This window comes from Pogona vitticeps, chromosome 3 (assembly GCF_051106095.1).
Source record: "Pogona vitticeps strain Pit_001003342236 chromosome 3, PviZW2.1, whole genome shotgun sequence".
NCBI lineage: Eukaryota > Metazoa > Chordata > Lepidosauria > Squamata > Agamidae > Pogona > Pogona vitticeps.
In genome coordinates this window covers 3,186,603-3,196,530 of record NC_135785.1, presented here as the reverse complement: position 1 = coordinate 3,196,530, position 9,928 = coordinate 3,186,603, and the positions used below count along the sequence as shown (strand labels likewise).

General features: G+C 48.9%; 1 protein-coding gene across 1 annotated transcript; it reads left to right on the top strand.

The window, feature by feature from the left end:
* The first annotated feature begins 1,793 nt into the window (after positions 1 to 1,793).
* Positions 1,794 to 9,138, top strand: SST (somatostatin). The gene is made up of 2 exons (XM_072996364.2): positions 1,794 to 2,135; positions 8,582 to 9,138. Exons 1-2 carry the CDS (start codon positions 1,998 to 2,000, stop codon positions 8,792 to 8,794), a joined length of 351 nt encoding a protein of 116 aa, XP_072852465.1. The 5' UTR covers positions 1,794 to 1,997; the 3' UTR covers positions 8,795 to 9,138.
* Positions 9,139 to 9,928: the final 790 nt, after the last annotated feature.

Sequence of the window (9,928 nt, the reverse complement as noted above, 5' to 3'; positions counted from 1 at the left end):
GCTGGGAAGCCCCCACTGATACCAAGGGGAAACACTGGCCCTCAGAGCCTTTGCACGGGTCTACTCGGAAGTAAATGTAGCCATTTCCTCTATTCCTGTGGGGGGTGGGCTCGCTCTCAACTTAGGGTAGACGTCCATCAACGCGTCCTTTTACTCAGAAGCAAGCCTCACTCCCAGGGACTCAAGCAACGGAAACTTTAGGACGCCAGCGTTGGGCTGGATCCTGCCGGTGTCCCTTACTGCGCTGAATTTTCCTGCTGGCATCAGAGATTCTCACAATTCAAACTTGGCTGGTAATTGCGATGTCGTTAGCGAAGCTTCTCTGCAGAGCCAGGCAGCGCGACGATTCTCGAATAATAATAATAACAACAACATACGTACTGAGCCGATATTTAACAGATACTTGGTTTTTGGGTTAAAACTTGTATCTGTTATATAATACCAGTCAATGGGTTTTTAAATATAATTTTGACTGTGCCTGGTATTTTTGAATAATAATATCCTTTTCAGACAATATTTTCCACCTGCGTATTTCCTTGCAAGCTTTGTTTAAAATGAGCAGCGCTTTAGTCCGGATAAAGGCGCTGAGGAGGAGAATCTCAATGGAAGAAAGCCCAAAAGCTGGCGGGTTTCTTCGCTTCCTCCAGCAAAGGTTTACTCGGCTGGAAATGAATCGCGGGGATCCCGGGCGGCTTCAAAGCCTAACGTTATCTCGCCCCCCTAGTGCGTCCCCCCTTCTCCGGCTTGAGATCCCCTGAATTCCGGTGGGGTTCACTTTCAAGGGAACGCCGAAGAACTCGTTATGACACCCCGTTAAGCCCATCATAATTCTGTTCGGCTTATGTTCCGGATGTGAGCGGGTGATGAGAAAAATTAGGCTTTGCGTTTTTAATCCGGAGCGCAGAAGCGAGAGTGAACGACAGAAGTCGGTTTCATTGCGAAGCCGGGAGAGATCTCGTCGGTACCTGGGGACAGGTGAAAAACCTACTCGCGTCCAAGGGCAATCATTCCGGAGGAGAGGGCCTGATCCAGAGAGACGTTCTCTCCCCTGGAATGAGCCCAGCCGGGCTGTCCCTGTTCCTTTCAATGGGGGCTGCGCGGAGGAACTTCTCCCGGGTTTGACTTCAAAGTGATCCACTCGACTTTCTCAGTCTTATGGGAAGGGACTTGGCAGCAGATCCCAATAAAACCAGCTGGCATGTGGGATCACCCTCCCGAGTAGTAGGAGTCGCCGCTGCCTACTCAAAACCTACCTGCCGGGCTGGCGTTTTCAATCTGCCTGGGGGCTGGTCAATTTCACTGCTCGGATGGTCAACTTCATGCCAAAGCTGAAATTTTCACGCAGTGATCGGGAGACTGTCGAACTTTTTCCCTGCTGGACGGGGGGGGGGGGGGGAGAGGCAAAAAACCCCCATCGCTTCCCACGGGCAAGCCCCAGATCCCGGCTAGAGCCATACCTTTAGGGTGTGGGAGAAAAGTTTTCTGTCTCTCCCCCCCCCCCTAAAGCTTCTTCCTTAGGGGAGATACTTTTCCTTTTGCCTCCCCCCCCTTTGGAGGGGGTGTGGTGGAGGGGGAAGCGTCACTCTGACTCTTCCATCCCTCGCATGTAATGAGCCCCCCTCCCCTTCCAGACACGTGTACGCCCCATCACTTGTAGGGGGGGGGAAGAAAGAGGGCTGATGGATGTGAGCATCCAATGGGGCGTAAAAGCGCCGGGGTCCTTTTGGCAACGTGGAGGGCGGGGGGGGGGGGGCTCATGCGCCCCTGCCTTGACGTCAGCGGCAGGCTTTATAAAGTGGGGGGCGCCGGCGGAGATCCCAGAAGCCACCGATCGGCCCCAGGTGAGCCTCCGCATCAGCCACCGCAGGTGACCCCCCCAGAAAGAAGCGGGCGCCCCGGCTCGGTCCTCCGTCCGCTTTCCTCGCCTTCTTGACTCCCGTCGTCCCTTCTTTTTGGGGGGGGGCTTTCCCGGGGAGAAGAAGGAGCCCCTGGCCACCATGTGGACCTGCCGCCTCCAGTGCGCGATCGCCCTCCTTTCCGTCGCCCTGGCGCTCAGCACCGTGGCCGCCGCGCCCTCGGACCCGCGGCTCCGGCAGTTCCTGCAGAAGTCCCTGGCCGCCGCGGCGGGGAAACAGGTAAGGGCAGCAGTGGACCCAGGAGTCCGGCAGGCGGGGGGGGGGGAGAAGGATGGAGGGGCGGGTGGCATCCTGACCCCTCTGCTCAGCCCCGAGAAGCTCATGGCACGTCATTCGGACTAACCCCCCAAGCCGGGCTCAAAGGCACGGGAGGTCCTCTGATAAGCCAGAGGTAGACTGTGCCTGCAAGTGGAGGTTCCTTTCCTAGCTATCCTGGAAGAACGCGGATTGATTAAACTAAAGACCCTTCTAGTCCAGGCTTCTCTTTCTGTGACGTTCCCAAAAGGAACAGTCCCCCCCCCCCCGACTCTGAGTCCTCGAACCCGCCTGCCCGCCAGTCCCTTAAGTCGCCAGACTTAGATGGTTACAGGTAGACTTCTTCTGAGCCTGGGCGTTCCCTTAAACCTGCAGGGCTGACAACCAGTGACACAGACTTCTGCTTGTCTCTGAATTGGTCTCACTCCTGTAGAGTGTCCACAGGATCCACCCAATATACACCCAGATTCATAAAATGCTAGAGAAGCAGCAGCATCGTGTTGGAAGGGAACCCAAGGGTCATCTAGTCCACCCCCTGCCAACACAGGACATTCCCGGCCGGATGTTCTGCCTGAATGCTTCCAGCCGAGGGATGTCCCCCGCCTTCTAAGGCAGCCCATGCTCCCCAGAGAATGGGGAGTTTGGGACCTCTAGATATGGCCTCCTTTCATTGTTTAATTCAAAGACAGAAATATTTTCCAGGGTTTTTTTAAAAAATATGGTACAGTATTTATTTTTTTTAAAAAAAATGCAGACCTACAAAGCACCTTGCCCTAAACAACATTTGTAAAAAGGGATTTCTTAAATCAAAAAGATAGCAGTGACAGTAGAAAGCGGAGTAAAGGAAGAAAAGGAACCAGCAGGGAAGCCAGTTGGATGGCAAGCCAAAAGACAGCCTGATATGCAGTCACGCCCAATGAAATTTGGAAATTAATGGCGCAGGTTATGAAGTCTGTCAAAGGGAGCTGTCCCATCAAAGGAGGGCGTATTTCTCTCTCTCTCTCTCTGTATGTGTGTGTGTGTGTGTGTGTGTGTGTGTGTGTGTGTGTAAGGGAAGGACAGGGCTTTTACAACTTTCTTAGTGGTGTTGTAGAGAGAATTTCAGGAGACTCAGCTTGTGTGACAACTTAAGCCCATAGATGTTTCTTCCTCCACACCACTGTGAAGGACATAGAGTGCCTTTTCCTTTTCAATGGGATAGTTTGACTTTCTTTGCTTGAGGGCTCCTCGGCTGTATCCACCCAGCAGAAAAGGAAGGATGCCGGGCAGATGACTTTGGGTCTGCTCTAGCTGCACTGTTTCTTCTGCAGAGGTAGTATACGGCGACTCAATAAACTGGGATAGACCCAATGTTAAATTCTCCATATGGTCACTTTACGGGAACAGGTCTTTTCTCAGCCATTTCGATTTAAAACACAAACGAGGAAACATGGCAGCAATATGAGAAGAAACCTCCCTCTCGGACTTTGAAAATATTCCAAATTATCCAAGAATAAAAAAGATTTTGACTTTATCTTCTAACTCCAGACACAACACAACCACTTGTGGATACTTTAAAAACATTTTTTTTCTTTTGCATGGGGAGCAGGGGAGCTGTAGCCCCTGAAACATGGTAAAATGGCTTCCTCATCCGCTGGGGGATGGAGTAAGCCCAGTTTTCAAGGGAGGAAGGAAGGAAGGAAGGAAGGAAGGAAGGAAGGAAGGAAGGAAGGAAGGAAGGAAGGAAGGAAGGAAGGAAGGAAGGAAGGAAGGAAGGAAGGAAGGAGCGAGCTGATGATGAGTGGAAGGAAGGAATGAAGGAAGAAGCTGATGAGTGGAAGGAAGGAAGGAAGGAAGGAAGGAAGGAAGGAAGGAAGGAAGGAAGGAAGGAAGGAAGGAAGGAAGGAAGGAAGGAAGGAAGGAAGGAAGGAAGGAAGGAAGGAAGGAAGGAAGGAAGGAAGGAAGGAAGGAAGGAGCTGATGATGAGTGGAAGGAAGGAAGGAAGGAAGGAAGGAAGGAAGGAAGGAAGGAAGGAAGGAAGGAAGGAAGGAAGGAAGGAAGGAAGGAAGGAGCTGATGATGAGTGGAAGGAATGAAGGAAGAAGCTGATGAAGGAAGGAAGGAAGGAAGGAAGGAAGGAAGGAAGGAAGGAAGGAAGGAAGGAAGGAAGGAAGGAAGGAAGGAAGGAAGGAAGGAAGGAAGGAAGGAAGGAGCTGATGATGAGTGGAAGGAAGGAAGGAAGGAAGCTGATGATGAGTGGAAGGAAGGAAGGAAGGAAGCTGATGAGTGGAAGGAAGGAAGGAAGGAAGAAACTGATGAGTGGAAGGAAGGAATGAAGGAAAAAGCTGATGAGTGGAAAGAAGGAAGGAATGAAGGAAGGAAGAAGCTGATGAGTGGAAGGAAGGAAGGAAGGAAGGAAGGAAGGAAGGAAGGAAGGAAGGAAGGAAGGAAGGAAGGAAGGAAGGAAGGAAGGAAGGAAGGAAGGAAGGAAGGAAGGAAGGAAGGAAGGAAGGAGCTGATGATGAGTGGAAGGGTGAAAGGAAGGAAGGAACTGATGATGAGTGGAAGGAAAAACTGATGTGTGTTTGAGTACACAGGGATGTACTCAAATCTTGCACTGTATAGTTTCCCTGGTTGCCCACCCCACTTAAAGACCACAATCCAAAAGAAGAATATGCAGGAGTAGACCTACTAGAGTTTGCCTATGCCCGAGTAAGCCAGCTAGGTAGGACTGGACTCGCCAGGATGTTACTGGAGGGACGGTGGTGCCGTTTTTGTAAGTGATGTGGGAGTGAGAAGAAAATGCCTAACAGGACCGCCGTGTTTTCTGAGCAGAGGAAACAGAAAGCTTTTCAACAGGGCCACAGAGATGCGCGGTGCCCTTGTCAGCGAGCCCATCTCAAAATGAGGTTCTGGATGGCCTTTGCACCCTTTCGCCCCCCCCCCCCCCGCATGCTCTTTGTTAGAAAGAGCTGATTCCATGCAGGCATGATTTAATGCTTCAGGGGGAGTTATCCTCTCTGCCCCCTTCATGAAATGCTGTGGGTTTTCAGGAGCGTACATCACCCTCTCTTGGGCTGAAAGGCTCAAAAGGGCATGGAGACGGGGCGATGCCATCATTCCAAGCCTGCAAACATTCCCTGGGTTGGAGATGCTTCTGTGCGATTCATGTCCTTCTTGGCTTGTCCTCAGAGGCAACCAGTGGCCCATTTGGGCTACCGATCCAATCTTCTCATCTTATAGTCCGTCCTGGAGCATTCATGAATTTATCTCTATGAGGTTCTTCCCCCTGCAGTTCGGCCACGATCCTGTGTCTAGTCCTGAGCTGAGGAGACCCACCGATTCAGAAGGGTTTAGGTAGCTGTTGGATCACCAGTCAATGGGATGACGTTTGTAGGCTCTAGCGACAGGACATGGACCTGTTATTTAAAAAATGAAAGCACTCCCAATGTAGGAGAACATTCTGAATTGTTTGTTTAAACCTCTGGATGTCCTCCCCCCCCCAAAAAAAACCCTGAAGGGTCCCTGTGTGATATCACAAGAGAAAAAAATATATCATGGAGGGCAGTCTGCCAGTCCATTTATTACGGTCCTTAGACCCATCACACAGGGGGGAAAAGATAAACCTTTAAAGATTTTTTCAAAATTCCAGGTACTTCGTAAAAAACAGTACCTATTTAAACAAGTCTTCATAAAAGACTTCTTTAAATGAGCTTCTGAAATGGGTGGGGGAGGGGCAGGAAATAGCCCCCAAAGCAAAGCTGCAGCGGGGAATGGGATTTCTAAGGATTTATTTCTTAGCGAAGGTAAGGGATGGCTTTTCAATCGTGTGTGGATGTGAGCCCCCGTTTCCCTTTGGGAAGAGCAGTGGCCAACAGCGCTCATTGTGGGGTGGAATTATTGCCCACCTGAGAGGAACAGACTGGTTAAAAGGATATAGAGAGCCGCAACAGTAAACCATTTACAATGTCTGGGCAAATTGAAATGTTGTAATCTGGTGGCTAAAAGCATATAACGGTGCCCCCAATAAAATCACCCTAAGGAACTGTAGTGGCCCATATTCTGGAATTACAGTACCATCACTGTATAAAAGCCCCCCCTTTTTATTTATTTATTTTATTTATTTATTCTATTTATGCCCCGCCCATCTGGTCGATACGACCACTCTAGGCGGCTATAATTGGTGCTGTAATACTACATTTTTCTTACCAAAAGCACTCAGAGAAAACCCTTGCTTGTTTATCTCAATAAGGAAGGAGGTGCTCTATACGGTAATAAGGTTCCAAATTGCTTAGAATGTTAAAAGGAAAGCAAAATTCATGAGCTGTGAATCAAGTTAAGGGTACTATCCTGAACTGGGCTCAAAGGTGAATGGGCATCAAAAGATGTGACGTGGCTGCAATTATGCAAACAAACCGGAAGTCCAGCACATAAATTCTGCATCAGGTGAAGCTTCCAGACTAGCTTCATGGGCTGCCCCATGGACCACACATGGCAGTAGTCAAACCTGGAGGTTCTCCAAACATGGATCACTGCAGCTGGGGCAGCTGGGAAAGCTGGTCAAAAGAGTAATCATGGAATGTGTGAAGGCAGATTTGGCCTGGGGGGGGGGAACCCCTGATGGGCTTCAAAGAATTACAGGCTGAAGGAGAAGAAGAGAAATGACATGCCCCCCCACCCAAAAAGGCAGCTGTCTACTGAACTGAGTACGATTACAACACACAGTCAGCACCTTGAACAGCTCCCTTAGAGTTCCCTGCAAAACCCAGTACGGATTCACTGTCTTCGTGAAATTCCAGTTGTGGGTGAAAAGAGAAATGGGAAGTAAACCTAAGAAGATAAGATCTGTTCTATGATCAGATCAAAATTCATACCCTCCCAACTAGAGACTGGAAAAGTGGCCGGGAGACTCTTGAAGTCTCCAAACTGGCATAATCGCCCCCTAAAAGAGGGGGTGTAACATTAATATATCCCTGCAAGAACTCCCCTCTGCCCTTTCTTGCAAGTGAAGCATTGAGGGTAGTGGCTTGAAAAAGCAACCGGATACAGTTCCCCTGTTTGGATTTATGGTTAAAACTTGTATCTGTAATATAATACCAGTCAATGTTTTTTATAATTTTGTTTGACCGTGCCTGGTGTTTTTGAATAATAACCTTAGAACGGCAGAGCTGGAAGGGACCCTCTGGGGTCATCCAGTCCAGCCCCTGTCAAGAAGGCCCGGGGAGGGACTGAACTCCCAACCTCTGGCTTCACAGCCAGAGGTCCACCTTTTAAGGGCCTTTCCCCTGTTTGTCTTCAAAGCTTGAAGCTGATGCTTTAGCTATGTCTGGCGAGGTTGGACACGATGACATAAACATCTGGTTTCAAAATGAAGGTCACTTGAGAAAAATCAGCGTTGGCTGAAATGATGGAGGACTTCCTCAACGGAATAAGAATGACCCTCATGCCCAGATGTGGCTCCCTGGACATCACCCTCCTATCCTCGAAGTTGGATGGTAGCCGAATGGGCCAGCTGGCCATTAGGCATAGTTGCCAAGCAGTTTCAAAGCAGTGAACCTCTGAATCCCAGTTGCGATGGGCCAAAGAGAGACCCTGGCTTTCTTCCTTGCCCATAGCTTTGTCATTGGGGCAGGTAGGCAGCTACTGGTGGAGTCAAGAGATTGTTATATTCTTTCCCAATGTTTTTTTTAAAAAAATGGATTGCTGGGGGGGGGGAAGTTTTTTTTTTAAAGATCCTAGTTATGTAACTTCTATCTGATGCATTACTTTTGAGGCTCCCGTCAATCAGAGCTGAACAATCGGTCAGGGAGGCTTTAGTTTGACGATACTGACTTCCGATGTTTGTATGCATTAGCACATTTTCCACTGGCCAGCCTGATTCCCTCCAAGAGTATTGGACTACAACTCCCATCATGCCTCGCCAGTAAAGCCAGTATGGTGAGGCATGATGGGATATGCAGTCCAGTGCAGCTGCAGTGTACTAGGCTGGCAATGTCCCCCCCCCCCTTTTCTCACCATTCATTCAATTGTTTTGAAGAATGAACATAAGCAAGAGAGGACTCTCCGGGGGCATAGCTTTATGCTTCCTTGGTTCAGATCATCAGGAAGAAATGAGAGTCAGACTGTAAGATGCAGTTAGGCATGTCATTAGAAGTAGAGCTCCTTCAAGAGATGAAAGACTTTTGTTTATCCTAGCATGAGTCCTGTCACTTGCCAAGCAGTTTATTTGTGTTTGGGGCTTGGTCTGTAGGTTATAAACGCAGGCTTCATTGACATGTCCGATTGCAGAGGCACGGCAGCTTTGAAGGGAATGTGTTTCTAGAGGGAAAACATTTCATCCCCCCCCCCCTCCGAAGGGTGAAGCAGGTATCTTCTGCAGTTTGTTGAGATGCATTGGCATGAGTTTCTTTTTTCTTCTTCTCTCCTCCAAAGGAATTGGCCAAATATTTCCTGGCAGAATTGCTCTCAGATCCCAGCCAGCCGGAGAACGAGGCCTTAGAATCGGACGATTTGTCCCGCGGGGCCGAGCAAGATGAAGTGAGACTGGAGCTCGAAAGATCGGCCAGCTTGAACCCGGCCCTGGCGCCCAGAGAACGCAAAGCAGGGTGCAAGAACTTCTTCTGGAAGACATTCACCTCCTGTTAGCTTTACAAACCTCCTCCTTTTCTCCCTTCCTCATCCCTCACTTCAAGTCTCACCCTTCTTTCCTAGTCTTTTCATGCTGGGGGGGGGGGGGGCAGAAGACTGTAATATATATACTACACCGGTAAAGTAAAATGGGGAGGGGGGAGGAAAAACAGGAAAACCTAGAAGAGAAAAAAAAATTGATTTTGGAGTTGTTTTAATAAAAACGTCAAGTTTCAATTGTGCCCTTCCTTTGAGTTTGTGATCTCTAGACACCTCCTTCATGGTGACACACCAGCTCACTCCCCAACTCACTCCAATGTGCTATTTTTAATTCTTTCTTGCAATAAAGTTTATGCTTCAAAGTGTCGTGGTTATATATGTTCATTGCAGCTTTACTTTCTCTTTCTCCCCCTTCTGCCTCTTTCTCCTATGGCCAGCGCTTCCCAATGTTGGGTGATCCGGCATTCTTTGGACTGCAACTCCCAGAAACCGCCGGCCAGCACGGGGTAGTGGTGGTGGTGGTGAAGGCTTCTGGGAATTTGAAGTCCGAGAACACCTGGGGTACCCACGGTTGGGAAGCATGGGTCTTACGGAGAAGGATGCTCCAGGAACAGCTTCCAAGATCTTTTCGACATCTGCTGTCTTAAGTCTCTGAGTTCTGCAGAATTAAGCTCCATGCAGAAATACCAAATCCCCAATTTATTATTTTTATTCTTATTAACCTGGGCACACCAAATGATATTTTACAGGCTGATCATGTTCTTAAATCCACCGTCTCCAGTGACGTCAGCTGTCTTCTTTAAGATGCCCGTGGGCCAAAATGCTAGAAGTGCTTCGTAGAACAACGAGACCCATAACATTTTACATTGCAAAGACTCAGGAAGCCACAAAGTTGGCCCTCATCTTAAGATGCAACTCCTAACCTGAAAATGGCTTAAGAAGCAGGATAAGTTGATCGCAGCTGTCCGAGATGCCGCCAAAGGGGCACATCCTGCTGTCAAGACCATTTCTGTGCCCCTCAATTCTGTAACTAATAGTTAGATAGTGTCTTTTTTTTTTAAAACCGATGACCCACATGTGGCTGGAGCTTTGAAACAGAACACAAATTTGGGTAAGAAGAATAGGTATCAATCTGAGCATCCTTCGTAGCGC

Coding starts and splice junctions, on each gene's coding strand:
- SST (XM_072996364.2), top strand. CDS start 1,998: ATGTGGACCTGCCGCCTCCAGTGCGCGATCGCCCTCCTTTCCGTCGCC. Junction 2,136..8,581: donor CCGCCGCGGCGGGGAAACAG/GTAAGGGCAGCA, acceptor TCTCCTCCAAAG/GAATTGGCCAAATATTTCCT.